Genomic DNA, 18,525 nt, shown 5'->3' on the forward strand with positions numbered 1-18,525 from the left:
TCCCAGGCTGGGGTGCAGTGGTGTGATCGTAGCTCACTGTAGCCTCCTACTCCTGGGCTCAAGGAATCCTTCCACCTTAGCCTCCTGAATAGCTGGGACTATAGGCACACCTGGCTAATTTTTGTATTATTATTATTTGTAGCAATGGGGTCTTGATATGTTGCCCAGGCTGGTCTTGAACTCCTGGCCTCAAGCCACCCTCCAGCCTCAGCCTCTCAAAGTGCTGGGATTATAGGTGTGAGCCACCACCACTGGGGTTACAAAAATGATCCACGCCCAGCTCGGTCTCATTTCTTTCTCTGTGACATCAGGCTTCTCCCGTCCTCTTGCAAGAGGGCGGACGGGGAGGGGCAGCTGAGGGGGAGAATCACCTGCATCACCCTTCCCCTCCCTCCTCCCAGAGGAAGCTCTGGCCACAGGATAGTGTCGATGTGACAAACAGCATTTATTCCAGACTCCAGTGTCCACAGATGATGGGGTGGGGCGGCGGTAGGGCGGGGCAGGAGCGGGAGCAGGGGCAGGGGCGGGGATCCAGTGTCAGACTCTGCAGCAGGACGTCAGCGTCAGGTGGGGGGACCAGTAAGGGAGGTGGGAGGTAAAAATAGCCCAGGCCAGCAGACCCTCGGAGCCTTGTCCCAGGCCGGGCCCTGGGCTTGGGTCCAGGAGCTATTCTTGGGCCTGGGAGAGTCACATTCCCTGGAGGAAGGCCCCCTCCCAACCACCCACCCTCCCTCTCCTTCCCTCCCAGAGGCAGGCAGTCGCTGTGGGTCCCTGCCTGGCCAGCAGAGGAAGGAAGGGAGGGCTGGGCAGGGAGAGGAAAGAGGGAAGGCGGGGGCGGGGGCGACGTGAGCACGGCTGGTTCTCTGATGCCTGCAGCTCCAGGTCCAGGGACGGCCTCTAGGAGGTCCTTGGCTCAGCACTGGAGAGCGGACGGAGAGGTCAGCCTCTGCCCACAGGCGCTGCACCACTGCCCGGCAGGTCCCTCTCACCAGGGGGCCCAGGCCCTCACCCACCTCGTCTCTGAAGCCCCCGCTGCCACCCCGGGCTCCTCCAGAGGCACCTCCCATGAGAAGGCCAGTCTGCTCAGGCCGCTCCGACCCTGAGTGGCTCAGCTCTGGCTCCCCTGGCGGCCTGCAGGGAGGAGGCATCGGGGGAGGCGTTGGGTTGGAGGTACACCAGGCAGGGGGAGGAGCTGAGGATGGGGGTGGGTGGGGCTAGGAGGCGGCTGGGGGTGGAGGTAAGGATGGGGGTGTGCTAGGTGGGAATGGCATGGGAATGGGTGAGGGGGTGGTAATGACACTGGGGTCAGGGCTAGACGTGGGGATGCAGATGCTATTGGGGTTGGAGATGGGAATGTAGCTGGAGCTGGCTTTGGGATCGATCTGGGATGGTCTTGGATGGTTACGAATTGGAGATGAGGACAGCCATGTGGTGGGGCTGGAGAAGAGGTTAGCTGAGGAGCGGCTGGGAGAGGCTTAGCGGTTGGGGTTGGGGTTGGAGTCGAGAATGGGGAATGGGGATGTGGGTGAAGTTGGCTTGGGGATGGTGGGGGTCTAGGGCTGGGAAGTGGCTTAGATGAGGGCTGGATGGTGAGAGATGGGATTGGAGAAGTTGGAGTTAAGGGTGAGCTCAGGGGCACGATAGGAGCTGGGGCTGGAGGTCAGGGGAGGATGGGGATGTGGCCTGGCCTGGAGAGGAGCTCAGATGGGGATGGTTCGAAGCAGGTTATGGATTGGAGTTGAGGGGAGGTTGAGGGTCGGGTTGGGATGGGAGACAGGAATGGAGTTAGGGATGAGGCTGAGCTGGGGGAAGGAGAGGAGATTGGAGAGGGGGATGGTGTTGAGTTTGGCTTGAGGACAGGTTTGGGAATGGCTCTGGGCAGGGTTTGGGGCTGTAGCTGGGGATGAGGATGGAGTTGGGGACGTGTGAGTTGGATTTGGGGCTGCCGTTGGGGATGAGGATGGCTTAGGGATGGAGTTGGGGATGAGGATGGGTTGGGGATGGGGTGGGGATGAGGATGGGCTGGGGATGGGGTGGGGATGAGGATGGGGTGGGGATGGGGTAGGGATGAGGATGGGGTGGGGATGGGGTGGGGATGAGGATGGGGTGGGGATGGGGGTGGGTTGGGGATGGGGGGGATGAGGATGGGTTTCGGATGGGGGTGGATGTGGTGGGCTCCGGGGTAGAGGATAGATGTGGTTAAGGTTGGTTGTGAGTTGAGCTTGGGGTTGAGGGGGGATGGGTTAGGCTATGTGGTCACTGCAGACAGCAGGCCACTCACGGAGCTCCCTTCTCTCGCCGGCAGCGGCAGCCGGGGCCCCCTTTGCGTCTCATGCAGTAGAAGACAGCAACGACGAGGAGCAGGAGGCCCACGCTGACGGCCACAGCCATGACGGCCACGCCAGCCTGGGAGGTCTGGGGGCTCACTGCAGGGACAGGGTGGAGAGAGGCAGGGGTCAGGCAGCGGGCTCTGTCTGCCCCACGCCCGGCTCCTCCGCCACCACCTCAGTCACTCACCGGTGCCGAAGTGGAAGACGTGGCGCGTGTTCCCGTGGGGGTTGGAGGCCTCACAGGAGATGCCGTCACGGCTCAGGGCACTGGTCACTTTCAGGGTCAGAGAGCTGCTCACCCAGCCCTGCCTTCCGGGGACCCGCTCTGCGGGCTGTGGAGGCTCCAATCAGGCCCCAGACCGTGGGGTCAAGGGCTAGGGGTGAGGGCAGAGGTGACTTCCAGTCCCCCGGAAGTGGAGAGGAGGATGTGATGCGTGGGTGACCGAGGGGAGGTTCAGGGTGGAGAGGAAGGTCCCTTACGCTGCCCCCGAGCTGGCTCCAGGTGAGTTTGGGCTCTGGATGGCCGCGGGCAGAGCAGATGAGCGTGACCTCGTCTCCTTCCCTCCAGCTGCCGCCTGCCTTGGGCTCCGTATCCGCTGCCTTTAGCTCTGGCGAGCCTGTGGTTGGTGGGATGGATAGAAAGTGAAGGGAGAGGAGGGAGAGAGAAGAGAGGAATCGAGCAGAAGACAGAGGCCCCGGCCAGGAGCACAGGGACGCGTCCTGTTTGTCCAGGCCCCAAGTCCCACACTGTCCTCATACAAGCCCACCCCCTCCCCACCCCCTGAACCTTGGACCAGCAGTGTGAAGTTCCGGGTGCGGCTGAGGACTGGGACTGTGGGCAGGGAGGCCTCACATACATAGGTGCCATTGGAATCGAAGGTGATGGAACTGAGTGACAGCATGGGGCCATTGCTCAAGGGAACGGAGTCCTGGGGAGGGCAGAGGAGGAGGAGGAGGATGTGGTGAGAGGCCCAGGAGCGAGGGGAGAGGGGAGGGTGCAGGTGCAGGGCCCAAGGGGGCTCCTTTCCCTCTCACCTTGGTCCAGCGTAGGGCAGGGGTGGGCAGGCCTTGCACGGAGCAGTTCACGGTTGCACTGCTGTTCAGGGGTAAGGAAAGTTCCTTCCCCTCACTGAGCTCCAGGGGATCCAGGTCTGCAGTGGGAGGACAGACAGTCTGTCACTCTTCCCAGAGCCCCACCCTCTCAGTCAGGGGCTCTGCAGGGGCCATCGGGGGTACAAACACGAGTGGACGGTTGGAAGCAGAGAACAGCAGGCATCCCTCCTGGTTTCCCCATCTCCATGAAATCTCCATCCTCCCAGCCAGGCCCTCCAACCAAAAACCTAGCAGTCTACACCGAGCAGTTGGGGTCCATATATTTGGACCCCAAAATACATATCCAAGTCAATTACTTTTCTTCAGAGCTGACATCTGAGCCCAAGGTTGCTGTATAACCTGAGTGCGGGGAGGTGTTCCTTTTGTGACTTCAGCACCCAAACCTTTGGCTCAAACCCCAACCCTTGGGATAACCTACCTGACACCCCAAACATCCTATCTGCAAAGCTTTTTTAAAATTAATTAATTAATTAATTTTTTTGAGACAGAGTTTCACTCTGTCGCCCAGGCTGGAGTGCAATGGCATGATCTTGGCTCACTACAACCTCTGCCTCCCGGGTTCAAGAGATTCTCTTGCCTCAGCCTCCTGAGTAGCTGGGACTATAGGCATGCGCCACCATGCCCGGCTACATTTTTGTATTTTTAGTAAAGATGGGGTTTGGCCGGGCGCGGTGGCTCACGCCTGTAATCCTAGCACTTTGGGAGGCCGAGGTGGGTGGATCACCTGAGGTTGGGAGTTTAAGACCAGCCTGGCCATCATGGTGAAACCCCATCTTAAAAAAAAAACAGGGTTTCACCATGTTGGCTAGGCTGGTCTTGAACTCCCGACCTCAGGTGATTCACCCCTCAGCCTCCCAAAGTGCTGGGATTAGAAGCGTGAGCCACCGCACCCGGCTTTTTTTTTTTTTTTTTTTTTGAGACGGAGTTTTGCTCTTGTTACCCAGGCTGGAGTGCAATGGCGCGATCTCGGCTCACCGCAACCTCCGCCTCCTGGGTTCAGGCAATTCTCCTGCCTCAGCCTCCTGAGTAGCTGGGATTACAGGCACGCGCCACCATGCCCAGCTAATTTTTTGTATTTTTAGTAGAGACGGGGTTTCACCATGTTGACCAGGATGGTCTCGATCTCTTGACCTCGTGATCCACCCGCCTCGGCCTCCCAAAGTGGTGGGATTAGAGGCGTGAGCCACTGCGCCTGGTTTTGTTGTTGTTGTTGTTGTTGTTGTTGTTTTTAAATAAAGACAAGGGCCCAGCACAGTGGCTCATGCCTGTAAACCTAGTACTTTGGGAGGCTAAGGTCAGAGGATCACGAAATCAGGAGTTCAAGACCAGCCTGGCCAATACGGCGAAGCCCTGTCTCTACTAAAACTAAAAAAAAAAAAAAAAAAAAAAATTAGCTAGGCATGGTGGCATGCACCTGTAGTCCCAGCTACTCCGGAGGCTGAGGCAGAAGAATTGCTTGGATCCAGGAGGCCGAGGTTGTAGTGAGCTGAATTCGCCCCACTGCACTCCAGCCTGGGTGACAGCGAGATTTCGTCTCAGAAAAAAAAAAAAAAAACAGAGACAAGTACTTACTATGTTGGCCAGGCTGGTCTTAAACTCCTGGCCTCAAGTGATCCTCTGGCCTTGACCTCCCAAAGCTCTGGGATCACAGGCGTGAGCCACTGCTCCTGGCCTCAGCAAGTCTTTATCTGATCTGTTCCCAGGACAGATCTCTCACTTTCTTCCGTCTCTGGCCCCAGGTTTGACTATCCCAACCACCTCTTCACTAGGCTGCTGCTCCCTCTATCCATCCTCTACCGAACAGCCAGAGGGATCTCTTTGAAACACACGTTGGTCAGCCCTCCCCTCTGCATCAAACCCTGCAGTGGCTCCCCAGTACTCCCGGCATCCAGGCCAAACTTCTCGAGGGAGCCTACAGCATGCTGCCTGGTCTGGCCCTCACCCGCCTCTTGAAGCAGCTCCCACTCTCCAGCATTCTCCCTGTGCTCCAGCTACCTTGTTCTCTTGCTGTTTTTCTTGAGTAGGCCAACTTGGACCTGCCTCAGGGCCTTTGCACTTGCTTGCTCACTCTGCCTACAGTGCTCTTCTTGTAACTCTCCGCATTTCTTTTCTTTCTTTTTTGGGGGACTGAGTCTCGTTCTGTCGCCCAGGCTGGAGCGTAATGGCGTGATCTCAACTCACTGCAACCTCTGCCTCCCAAGATCAAGCAATTCTCCTGCCTCACATTCCTGGGTAGCTGGGATTACGGGCGCCCACCACCAAACCTGGCTAATTTTGTATTTTTAGTAGAGACGGGGTTTCACTATGTTGGGCAGGCTGGTCTTGAACTCCTGACCTCAGGTGATCCACCTGCCTTGGGGTCCCAAAGTGCTGGGATGACAGGTGTGAGCCAGCTCACCTGGCCACTCTCTGTGCTTCTGAGTCCACTGTGTTTTCTCACTCAAATGTCTCTTCTCAGAGGCTTCCCCCACCTCCCCTATTGTGGACACCCAGATCTTTCCTACAGCACGGAAGGACTTATTCCGCCAGCTGCTGAGAAAGACGACAGCTGTCAGCCTGCAGCTGTCAGCGCTCTCTGGGAACTGCCTCAGCTGCTGAGAGCCTCTTGCCTAAGGCCAACACCTCTGTGGAGTGGCCGATGTATGGGTATTAAGGCCCAGCCCCTCACCCCAACTGGGGACAACTGTGAAGGGCCATCCTGGAATCCAAGTGCCTGTGGGGCTGACCGAGGCCTTCTTTTTTTTTGAGACAGAGTCTCGCTCGTTACTCAGGCTGGAGTGCAATGGCACAATCTTGGCTCACTGCAACCTCCATCTCCCGGGTTCAAGTGATTCTCTTGCCTCAGGCTCTTGAGGAGCTGGGATTACAGGCACCCACTACCATGCCTATTTTTTTTTTTTTTTTTTAGTAGAGATGGAGTTTCACCATGATGGCTAGGCTGGTCTTGAACTCCTGACCTCAGGTGATCCACCCACCTCGGCCTCCCAAAGTGTTGAGATTACAGGCCTGAGCCACTGTGCCTGACCTATTTTTATTTTTCCTGAGATGGGGTCTTTCTCTGTTGCTCAGGCTGGAGTGCAGTGGCACAATCTAGGCGCACTGCAGTCTCAACCTTCTAGACTCCAGCAATTCTCCCACCCGGACCTCCTGGTAGCTGGGACTGCAGGTGTGTGCCACTATGCCTGGCTAAGTTTTAATTCTTTTTTTAGCTTCCTCACGTTGAATAGTTTTTAAATTTTTTTTGTACATGTAATCCCAGTACTTTGGGAGGCCGAGGCGGGTGGATCACGAGGTCAAGAGATCGAGACCATCCTGGTCAACATGGTGAAACCCCGTCTCTACTAATACAAAAAATTAGCTGGGCATGGTGGCGCGTGCCTGTAATCCCAGCTACTCAGGAGGCTGAGGCAGGAGAATTGCCTGAACCCAGGAGGCGGAGGTTGTGGTGAGCCGAGATCGTGCCATTGCACTCCAGCCTGGGTAACAAGAGCGAAACTCCGTCTCAAAAAAAAAATTTTTTTTTGTACAAACGGAGTCTCCTTATGTTGCCCCAGCTGGCCTTGAACTCCTGGGCTCAAGCAATCCTCCTGCCTCAGCCTCCCAAAGTGCTGGGATTATAGGCATGAGCCACTGTGCCCTGCCCAAGGCCTTCTTTAAACTTCAGTCCAACTTCTCCTCCTGCCAAATCTTGCTTCCTTTACCTCCCTAGACCCAAGAGGTATGGATCTTGGGGTACTTCCCATAAACCTCCTGCCTGAAAACATCCAAGTCAGAATCTGCTTCCCAGGAAAGCCGACTGCAACACCCAATGCCTACAATAATCCCTTCCCCATCTCTCTTATTGGCGATCTCACCTGTGGATACCCCATTGCTACTGAAAGGGCTCGGTTAGCATTTACCGTCTGTCTCCCTTACTGAAATGCAGGGGCCGGCCTGTCTTGGTCACAGTGTGTCCCCAGTATCTGGTGCAGGGTTTACCCCAGGAAGGGACAGGCAAGGAGTGTGAAGGGAGCATCCAGCCTTCTACCAGGGCTTGGATGCAAGTGAACTGAAAAGCGCTCTTAGAAGCTGGGAGTCAAGAGATTGGTTAGAAACAGACGGTAGGGGTCGGGCTCCGGGGCTCATGCCTGTAATCCCAACACTTTGGGAGGCCGAGGTGGGCAGATCATGAGGTCAGGAGATTGAGACCATCCTGACTAACACGGTGAAACCATGGGGGACAAAAGCGAGACTCCATCTCAACAACAACAACAACAACAAAAAAGAAAAAAGAAAAAGAAAGAAAAGAGGCGGGCAGATCAGCTGAGGTCGGAAGTTCAAGACCAGCCTGACCAACATGGAGAAACCCCGTCTACTAAAAACACAAAATTAGCCGAGCATGGTGGCGTGCGCCTGTGATCCCAGCTACTTGGGAGGCTAAGGCAGGAGAATCACTTGAACCTGGGAGGCGGAGGTTGTGGTGAGCCAAGATCACGCCATTGCACTCCAGTCTGGCCAACAAGAGCAAAACTCCGTCTCAAAAAAAAAAAAAAAGAAATGCAGTGAAAGGGTTGAAGGCAGAGTGTGTGGGATGAGAGAGCAATTTCAGGGCTGTGGACAGGAGGGCGCAGAGGCCCTGATGGCAGGACCCCTCGTGCCCTCCTCTTCCCCCGGGGCTCTCACAGGCCACGCGCAGCTCCAGCGTCTTGGAGAGCTGCACGTCCTCCGAGGCATCGTAGTCCTCTACTCTGCAGCCGTAGGTCCCGCTCTGGCCCCGGGTCACCCCCTCCAGCGTCAAGTTTCCCTCGAGATTCACATTCAGCACTTCCTCCTGCTTGTCCTGGGAGACCGGAGACAAGGAACCTGGCTCAGAAGCCACCCTGGTTCAGCAGGGTTATCCTAGGTCAGAAGCCACCAGGTTAGGGTCATGCTAAGCCAGACCCTAACAGGGGTCAGGGGTCATTAGGTCAGGTTGCATGCTAAATCCTGACTCTCTCAAATCAGGGGTCAAAGGTTGTGGGCCACCAGATCCGGTGGCTGCCTAAGCCAGGGGCCTCCCAGGTCCCACATTAGAAGTTATGCAGGTTAGTAGGTCACAGGGGTCAGGGGCTGGGGAGTGGATCCCAGAGGGACCCTTGGGTGGGTCACCTGAAGGCGGAAAAGCGTGTACTCCGGGCTGGGGCTGCCGTCACCCCGGCAGAGCAGCTGGACAGTGTCACCCTCGCGCACCCAGCCCGCTGGGGTGGACGGGCTGCCCACCCAGAACTGCACGTGCTCCGTGGGATCTAAGGGAAGGGCAGGGAGATGGGAATCATCATCAGGGGAAGGGTCAAGGTTAGAGTAAAGGCGAGGGGTCAACCCCGCATCCCAGGAGAGGGCTATGGCAGGTTAAAGGGTAGGCTCATAGGTTTCAAGCCTCAGGGTCACGCTTATTCAGAGATGAAGTGCCAGAGTTCAGAGGTTGAAATAAACTGAGAGTCTAGGTCCAGGGTCAGAGAGCCGTGTGGGCGACAGGCCACTGTGAGACGTGGGGCCAGATGTCATAGGGGGCCCCAATTCAGGGTGAGAGTGTGGAAAGCACCGTTTAGTCATAAACTCCATAGGGGCCAGGGTGCTCAGTAGAGGTTAGAGGTCAGAGGTCAGAGGTCGGGATGGGGCTTGTTGAGGCCAGAGGTCAGTGGCCAGCACTAGCACATTTTTTTGGCATGAAGTAGGGAGGTGGAGGGCCAGAGGGGAGTGTCAGGCCACCAGCTGGAGGGTCAGGCCTCAATGAGGTGTGCAGCCTGAGATCTGAGGTCAGAGGCCAGCACAGACTCACAGTGCAAGGTGAGCTGGAAGGTGCGGCTGTCGAGGCGGCCATGGTGGCCCTCGGGCAGGCTGTAGTGAGCGGCGCAGTGGAAGCTGGCGTCTCGGTCGGCCTTGCGGAGCCGCAGGTAGAGGGTGCTCATGAGGGACCACAGGCCTGAGGCCTCCCTGACCGTGCGGCTGGTCATGTAACCCTCTGGGACAGACAGAGGGAGGTGTCAGTCAGCCAGGTCCTGTCGCCCATCCCAGCCCACATCCTGCCGAGCTCCCGCGCCGCTCACCTGGGTTCATCTCCACGGGCACCGCCAGGGGCTGCCCGTTGCGATACCACGTGATCTTGGGGGCCGGGTTCCCATTCCTGCTATGGCAGGTGGCGATCTGAGGCAGACACAGGCATGGCCCTGGGCTCGGAGCTGGGGCTCTGAAGTCGGGGCTCCTCCTCCCCCAGGAGTTCTCCCTACTCAGACTCGGGAGCTGTGCTCCTAACTCCCGACTCTCCCAGGACCCCAGAGTCCGAACTCCTAGTCCCCGACTCCTCAGACTGAAGAGTCCAGGCTTCCAGCCCCATCCTCCAGGGACCAAGGATTCTGGGTCCCCCAGCTCTCTCCTTCCCAGGACACAGGCGTCTTCCCCCTCTGCCCCTCCTTTCTTTCTTTTTTTTTTTTGGTGGGGAGGGACACAGAGTCTCCCTTTGTGGCCCAGGCTGGAGTGCAGTGGCATGATCTCAGCTCACTGCAGGCTCTGCCTCCCAGGTTCATGTGATTCTCATGCCTCAGCCTCCAGAGTAGCTGGGATTATAGTTGTGCACCACCACATCCGGCTAATTTTCTTATCTTTAGTAGAGACAGGTTTCATTATGTTGGCCAGGCTGGTCCAGAACTCCTGACCTCAGGCGATCCTGAGGCCCTCCTCTGCCTCCCAAAATGCTGGGATTACAGGCGTGAGCTACCATGCCTGGCTTTGCCCCTCCTCCTTTATTACCCAGGGGTCCCCAGCCCCTCCTCCCTCACGACCAGGAGTCCAGGCCCTTGTCCCCTCCTCCTCCAGAATCCTGTAACCAAGGTCCCTCCAGAGATACCTCCTGGGCAGAGTCCTCCATCACAGACAGCGTCCCTCTGTTGGGGGAGACCTCGGTGGCCTCTGGCTTTGCTGTGAAAAAGACGTTCGTGTCAGGAGCCCCTGCCTTGTGCTCCTCCCTGCCTGCCTCCCTTTGGGGGATGCCCGAGGACACTCACCAAACACGCTGAGCCGCGCGGTGGCCTCGGCAGTGCCTGCCGCCCCTGCCCTCACCACGCACATGTAGTCTCGCTCGTCGCCGACCTGGGCCTCAGGCAGCACCAGGCGCCCCCAGGGGTCCAGCTGGTATGGGGGACTGCGGCCCCGGCTGTCGTGCACTGTGACCTGGAGCTCCGAGCCCTGGCCCTGCATCTCCGCGGAGGCCAGGCGGGGGCGAGCTCCTGAGCGGTCGGTCTGCGGGCGTGCGGGGGCGGTTCTCAGCTCGGGCTGTCCACGCGCTCCTCAGCTTCTCTCTCTGTGGCTCCTGGCTCTGCCTCTTTTCCTCGCATTACGGCTGTCTCTGGTCCCTCTGTCCCTCCCCACCTCCTCCTGCCCCGGCCTCCTATCAGCTCTTGATTTTTTCTGCCTCCTATTCTCCATCTCATTTTCTCCATCTCAGCTGGCCCCATCCCTCCTCCTCTCGGTCTCTCCCTCTCCCACCTGTTTCTAATTTTCTCTCTTTAGTCCTCCCTGACCCCCCAGTCTCCTGCTTTTTATCTTTTGAGATGGAGTCTCGCTCAGTTGCCCAGGCTGGAGCACAGTGGTGCAATCTCAGCTCACTGCAACCTCCACCTCCCGGGTTCAAGTGATTTTCCTGCCTCAGCCTCCCAAGTAGCTGGGATTACAGGCATCTGCCACCACATCCGGCTAATTTTTGTATTTTTATAGAGATGGTGTTTCATCATATTGGTCAGGCTGGTCTTGAACTCCCAACCCCAGGTGATCTACCTGCCTGGGCCTCCCAAAGTGCTGGGATTACAGGCGGGAGCCACCATGCCCGGCCTCTCCTGCTTTCTTGGTGTCTGTCTCTGATCGTTCTCTCTCTCAGGAGCCCGCAGTCCACAGCAGGACCACTTCATTCTAGACTCAGCCTCGCCCAAACACGGGGCACCCTGCAGATTCCTTCCCCTCGGTGGGACTCAGCAACCCCACCTGTAACACAGAGTGTGGCTTGGTGGATCTCTGCAGGCCATAGGCACTGATGAGAGAATGACCCTGTTCGGCCCTGCTGTGCCCTGACTCCAGCCCCTCCCCCTCCCCCGACCCCAGCCCCAAGCACTCACAAGGAACCATTCCAGCACATAATGGTCCTGGGTTCCCGTAGGGGTGCAGTCCAGGGTGACGGGCTCTCCTCGCATCACCTCCACCAACGGAGGCACAGACAGGTGCACTTCCGCCTGGGCATCTGCAAGAGGGCAACTGAGCCATCATCCCCCACACCAAGAGGAGGAGCCCTCCAGACAGGGTCCCCTCTACCCTGGGACCCAGGAGTCCAGGCCCCAGCCCCTCCTCCCTCAGACCCAGGAGTCCAGGCCCCCAGCCCATCCTCCCTCAGACCCAGGGGTCCAGGCCCCCAGCCCATCCTCCCTCAGACCCAGGGGTCCAGGCCCCCAGCCCATCCTCCCTCAGACCCAGGGGTCCAGGCCCCCAGCCCATCCTCCCTCAGACCCAGGGGTCCAGGCCCCCAGCCCCTCCTCCCTCAGGCCCAGGAGTCCAGGCCCCCAGCCCCTCCTCCCTCAGGCCCAGGAGTCCAGGCCCCAGCCCCTCCTCCCTCAGACCCAGGAATCCAGGCCCCCAGCCCCTCATTCCTGAGGTCATCTTGCCTGCATCCCTTCTCCTGCATCTCTGGTCTCAGACACAACTCTTTCTGCACTTAACAGAGCCCAGGGCTCCTCCTGGGCTGCACAGGGCCTTGCAGCCTCCGAGGAACACTCGTGGGGTAATCCTGCACCTGCCCTTGCTGACCCCACAGAGCACATGCCCCTTCCCAGGGCAGGACCAGGCCTGGCGCAGCCATTCGCCTCCAGCACCCTGGGCAGGGCCATCTCCGTGATGCTGGATAAATGTCTCTCTCCATCCTGATCTCCACCTCTGCGTGTGTCTCCCCTTTTGGGTCTTCATCTCTGTCCCTGTCTCTGCCTCTCTCTGCACCTGCACCTCTCAGCTCCTGGATTTCTTCCGCCCTCTCATGAGTGAGGGGCTGGGGTGTGGGCTGCAGCTGGGCCTGGAGCTTAGGCGGGATGGGTGTGTGGGGGTGGTGAGGGGGGACAGGGCTGGGCAGGTTTCAGGAATGTGGGAGGGACAGGCTGGCTGAGACCTGCCCGGCCTGGAGCCAGAGCCCCCCACCGCCTCTTGGCCCCCCTCTCCATTTGATACAACAGCAAATGGGATAAGGTGAGTCATCTTGCAACAGGATAATGCTGAGGCCCAGGATCTTGGGAAGCGGGGTGCCTGGACTCCTGGGAGCAGAGGGAGAGGAGGCTGGGGCCTGGTGGAGTCATTCTTGTAGAAAAACCTCACCCTCCCTCGCCCTCTGGGCTGGCATCCTGGCATCAGTTCTCAGTTCTTAGAACCTCCCTTCCCTTCCCCGCTCAGTCTGGCCCAGCCCTACCCCTGGGGACCCACTGTTGACTGTGAATGTGCCAGGGTCCTGGATTCCCAGGCACTCACCTCTGGCCCCAGTCAGTCCCCAGGGAGGGGCGAAGGGGGTCAGGCGGGTGCCTAGGGCTGAGTCTGAGGCACAGACAGCAAGTGCAGGCAGAGATTTCCTCTCTCTTTTTCAGCCTGTCATCTCTCTGTCCCTCTGTCCCTGGTCCCCCACCAGGGCTTCCTCTCTGTCCCCATGCAGGTGTGTGAATAGCTGAGGCCCCAGGATGGGGGCCTGTCACTTGGAAACATTTTGTTCCACTGTCACTGCCTGGGGCTGGTGCTCCAGCCCCTTCCTGAGGGAGGCGGGTTCTTTATACTGGACTCTGGGAATTCCTAAGTATGTATGGATCGCTGGTGCTGGGACACGTGGTCCTCGATTCTCTAAGGGGTCCCAGGCCCTCTCAAAACTTGAGGACCTTTGGGGGAGGAGGGCCTGGGGTTTTGATTCTCTGTGCCCCAGGGGAAGCCATTCTAGCCACTGGAGGCCTGGACTCCTGGGTCTGAGGAAAGAGGGGCTGGGGGCCCAGATTTCAGGGCCTGAGGGAGGAGGCAGGTGGGACCCAGATTCCAGGGTGTCGAGTGGGAAGGGGGCTGGCTTCTCTGGTTGTCTCTGACCCACCGCCTGGGTATCCCCAGCTCTCCCGCCTGGCTGTCCCCAGATCTCTCACTGGAAGGCGAACCTTCCAACACTCCCGTATCCCTCCTCCTTGGGGTCCCCACATTTTGCTTCCTGGAGTCGGCGTAAAGCCCTTTCTCCTTGCTTTCCTGGGGTCTCCAGGGGCCTCCACCCAGTCCCACCTTGCTCTCAGCCTGAACCATACCTGGGTGCGCCGCCAGCAGGACTGCGAGCAACAGCGCCCCGCATGCCCAAGCCGGTGCGTCCGGGGGCTCCATGTTCACGGCGGCGGCGGCGACTGAGTCCGGGCTGCAGATCGGCCGCTGCGGGGCTGGGAGCCAGAGGCCCCGCCCCCGGCAGCCCCGCCCCGCCCCGCCCCCCAGGCCCCCCTCGTCCCCCTGTGCCCGGGCGCGGGGCCAGGACCTCCCACTGCCCGGAGTGGACCTCCCAGTGCACGGGGCCAGGCTTGGGGCTCCCTCCGCCCCCAAGCCCAGGGCTCTCCCGGGTAACTGACCAGCGTCCGCAGCGGGGGTCCTGATCGACCCGTGTAGCCAGTGACCCGGGCTAGGTTCTCCCCAGGCAATCGCGGACCCTCTCCCCGTTAGTCTGACTTGGGGACTTGTCCCCACTGGGACCAGCAGCCTAGGCTGGCATTGTCGATTTTAACCAGCAGACCCCACTGCAACCGGTGGCCTGCACTGGCCTCTCCCAGTCTAACCAGTGGCCCCCAGCAGCTGCTCCCAGTATGTCTTCCCCTGTGGTCAGTGCTCTGGGCGGCTTTCCTCTTCTGCCCAGTCGCCTGGAATCAACCCGTTTAACCTCTTATCTCCAACGGTCTTCAAATCCAGTTCCTCCTAGGCCACTTTGATGATGGTGCTGGGGGTGGGGTGCGGGGTGCTCTCTCGCTTGCTCACGCATGGAAGGCCCTCCCACTCGTCCCCCAATCCAGAGAATCCCAGGAATGCCACCCTCCCTTTCTCCTTCCCGCTCTCGGCTCGACTCCCTCGCAACCTCGTGGGGAGGGGAGGAGTCGGGCTGGCGGGAGCAGGTGAGGAGGGTAGGTAGGAGGCCAGGGCACCTGCGGGAAGGGGGAGGAGTCCAGCCGCGGCACGGAAGGGTGGGGTCACAGGTCCGACCGCACGAGGCTCCTACAGGCCAGGTCAGACTCGGACAAAATCCCCCACTAGATGTCACTAGTTACCTGGGAGAAGCTAGCCAGGGACAGTGGTCAGAAGGGGGGATGGGGGGGGCTTTGCCTGTTCAGAAACACAGAGAAGTGTCGGATTACAGGTGAGCCTGGGAGTTACTAGGCTGGTCAAGGTTGCTTTATCCATTGGCCACACGGGAGAGCAACGCTTTTGTTTTTTGTTTTTAGAGAGGGTCTTGCTCTGTCACCCAGGCTGGAGTGCAGTGGCGCAATCATAGCTCACTGAAACCTCCACCTCCTGGGCTCAAGCAATCCTTCCACTTCAGCCTCCCAAGTAGCTGGGACTACAGGTGTGTGCTACCACACCCAGGTAATTTTTGTAGTTGTTTGTAATAGAAACAGGGTATTACTATGTGGCTCAGGCTGGTCTCCAACTCTTGGGCTCAAGCGATCCTCTCGCCTTCCAAAGTGTTGGGATTACAGGCATGAGCCACTGAGTCCATCCGAGAGAGCAACTGTTACATCGGAAAAGATGACCGTTTAGGATTAGCTGTACCATCCCCTCCTCCAGGAAGCCCCGTCTGCCTTCCCTGGCTGGGTCAGTTTCCCCCCCTGAGCTCCCCCACCTCAGCCCTGCACACTCTGGGGGTTCCCTGGCTGGGGATGGGTTGTCCCCCTCAGTGGACTGTGAGCCTATGAGGGCAGGGCCAGGGATGTCTTGATCGTTGTGGTGAGCTAAGGGCTCCTCCCCTGGGCACCCCGCCCAGCGCAAGACCAGACACAGTGCAGGTGCTCAGGGAAGGTTTGCAAGGCACACAAGCTCACGTGCAGACTCCACCCAAACTGGAGCATCCCAGGATACACAACACAAAGGAACTCATGGGTATTTTGTTCCCATTTTACAAAACAGACAACGGAAGCCTAGAAGGGTTAAGTACCATGCCCAAAGTCATGCAGCTGAAATGTGGACCCAGATACTGGATATTTTAGTTTGGAAATAATGCTATTAATGCCATAGACTGAGACCGGGTGTGGCGCTGGCTCACGCCTGTAATCCCAGCACTTTGGGAGGCCGAGGCAGTGGGATCATTTGAGTTTAGGAGTTCGAGACCAGCCTGACCAACATGGTGAAACCGTGTCTCTACTAAAAATACAAAATTAGCCTGGCATGGTGGCGCATGCCTGTAATCCCAGCTGCTCAGGAGGCTGAGGCAGGCGAATCACTTGAACCCGGGAGGTGGAGGTTGCAGTGAGCCGAGATTGCGCCAATGCACTCCAGCCTGGGCAATGAGAGTGAAAATCCGTCTCAAAAAAAAAAAAAAAAAAAGAACCTAGCCAGCTGAGGTTCTAGGTGAGGAAGGACAACTCTATGGCTCATGTATGAAGGAGAAAAGTCAGAAACATCAAAACAGCAGCCGTGGCCCCTTGCAGACTTGCAGGAACCAGTCTCGTAACATCATCTGCCTTTGTCCCCTGTAATTTATTCTCACAAAACAGCCTGAGGGATCCCTGTTAAATGTGAATCAACTCATGTCACTCTTCTGCCCCAGGGTCCTCCCATGACTTCTGTCTCACTCAGGGTAAAAGCTGAGGTCCAGGCCAGGCTCAGGGGCTCATGTCTGCAATCCCAGCAATTTGGGAGCCTGAGGCGCGAGGATCATGTGAGCTTGGGAGTTTGAGACCAGCCTGGGCAACATAGCGTAATGCTGTCTCTACAAAAAATACAAAAATTAACTGGATGTGGTGGTGCATGCCTGTAGTCCCAGCTAAATGGGAGGCTGAGACGTGAGGATCCATCACTGGAGCCTGGAAGGTCGGGGCTGCAGTGAGCCGTGATCGCACCATTGCACTCCAGCCTAGGTGAAAGAGTAAAACCCTGTCTCAAACAAAATCAAATCAAATCGAATAGCAACTCCTTTTATCCCAGCCACTCCTTATTTCTCTTAGCTTGCATTTTCCTTGATAGCATCTATTGCTGCCAGATAAATGATGTTTGGTTAGTTTTTGTTTATCTTGTCCAGAATTTGCAAAAGAACAGGAACTTGCTTTTGTCCACCACTGCATCTCCTGTGTATAGAACAGTGCTTGGCATGAGGAGGGGATGAGTCAATACTTGTGGACTGAATTCAGTAACATTCTCATTCCATCCATGCTGTCGCATGTATAGATCCTTGTGTGTGTGTGTGTGTGTGTGTGTATATATATCTGTGTGTATTTTGTTGTTGTTGTTGAGATGGAGTCTTGCTCTGTTGCCCAGGCTGGAGTGCCATGGCATGATCTTAGCTCACTGCAACCTCCGCCTCCCAGGTTCAAGTGATTCTCCTGCCTCAGCCTCCCAAGTAGCTGGGATTACAGGCACGTGCCACCACGCCTGGCTAATTTTTTGTATTTTTAGTAGAGATGGGGTTTCACTGTGTTAGTCAGGATGGTCTGGTCTTGATCTCCTGACCTCGTGATATGCCCACTTTGGCCTCCTAAGGTGCTGGGATTACAGGCATAAGCCACCACGCTTGGCCATCCTCATACATTTTAATTTGTAAGACTTATCTTTTGGGGCCAGGCGCAGTGGCTCACGCTTGTAATCCAAGCACTTTGGAGGCCAAGGCAGGCAGATCACCTGAGGTCGGGAGTTCAAGACCAGCCTGACCAACATGGTGAAACCCCGTCTTTAAAAAAGAAAAAAAAAAGACTTATCTTTTCTGAAACTGGGCTCAAGTGATCCTCCTGTCTCGGCCTGCCAAAGTGCTGGGATTACAGATGTGAGCCACCACGCTTGGCCAGACTTACCTTTTCATTTTTCCTGAGACAGAGTTTCACTTTTGTTGCCCAGGCTGGACTGCAATGGTGCGATCTTGGCTCACTGCAACCTCGGCCTCCGAAGTTCAAGAAATTCTCCTGCCTCAGTCTCCCAAGTAGCTGGGGTTACAGGCATGTACCGCCACGCCCAACTAATTTTGTATTTTTAGTAGACACGGGGTTTCTCCATGTTGGCCAGGCTAGTTTCAAACCCCTGACCTCAGGTGATCCACCCGCCTCAGCCTCCCAAAGTGTTGGGATTACAGGCATGAGCCACTTCACCCGGCCCCTTCCACACTTTTGAATATTGCAAAAGAATCAGGAATTGGCCATCTGTTTCAGCCATGCATGGCAACTGGGACAGATTCTATTTTCCAAAGATGGCTACAACAATCTTTTTTTTCTTTTTGAGACAGGGTCTTGGTCTGTCACCTGGGTTGGAGTGAAATGGCATGATCGTGGTTCACTGCAGCGTCGTCCTCCAGGACTCAAATGATCCTCTCACCTCAGCCTCCTGAGTAGCTGTGAGTACAGCTGTGCCCCACCACTCCTAGTTTTTTTTGTTTTCTGGTAGGAATGGGGTTTCACCACGTTGCAACAATCTCTTTCATCCCACATGTGTTTCTACAATCAGAGCCTGATACTCTTTCCATCAAGAGGTGGAGTCTATGGCACCCTTCTCTCAAATCTGTGCAGTTTGGTGACTTGCATGTAACCAAGAGAATTCAGCTGAAGAGAAGTTGTGGAATCCCCAAAATGAGCTAGAAAAGGCCAAGTAGCTTCTGCCTGGGTCTTCAGCAGCCATATAAATAGTCTGACTACCTTGAGGCAGCCATGTTGTGGGGAAGCCCAAGCTGACCAGTGCAGAGACCACATGGTGGGAGAGGCCCTGAGACCACAAAGAGACGCCCACCTGTCCAGCACCTGCAGCCGCCCTGCTTCAAGCATCACTGATTGCATTTGCATCCTGAGCCAGAACAAACCAGCCATGCCTTTCTCCAAATCCTGGCTCACAGCAACCATAAGACCTAATG

The 18,525-nt window shown here is 57.2% G+C and overlaps 1 protein-coding gene across 1 annotated transcript; it reads right to left on the minus strand.

Annotated features, from left to right (window-relative positions):
• Positions 1 to 426: 426 nt before the first annotated feature.
• Positions 427 to 13,848, minus strand: BCAM (basal cell adhesion molecule (Lutheran blood group)). The gene is made up of 15 exons (XM_012446557.3): positions 13,754 to 13,848; positions 11,567 to 11,688; positions 10,463 to 10,697; positions 10,306 to 10,376; positions 9,509 to 9,605; positions 9,241 to 9,423; positions 8,571 to 8,707; positions 8,106 to 8,262; positions 3,366 to 3,481; positions 3,118 to 3,259; positions 2,811 to 2,947; positions 2,518 to 2,662; positions 2,282 to 2,426; positions 1,014 to 1,131; positions 427 to 919 (listed from the first exon to the last, which is right to left on the minus strand). The coding sequence occupies exons 1-15, from the start codon at positions 13,824 to 13,826 to the stop codon at positions 914 to 916; spliced, it is 1,884 nt and encodes a 627-aa protein (XP_012301980.1). The 5' UTR covers positions 13,827 to 13,848; the 3' UTR covers positions 427 to 913.
• Positions 13,849 to 18,525: the final 4,677 nt, after the last annotated feature.

Source organism: Aotus nancymaae, unplaced genomic scaffold, assembly GCF_030222135.1.
Source record: "Aotus nancymaae isolate 86718 unplaced genomic scaffold, 86718_ANA_hifiasm-v0.15.2.pri h1tg000028l, whole genome shotgun sequence".
NCBI classification, from domain to species: Eukaryota; Metazoa; Chordata; class Mammalia; order Primates; family Aotidae; genus Aotus; species Aotus nancymaae.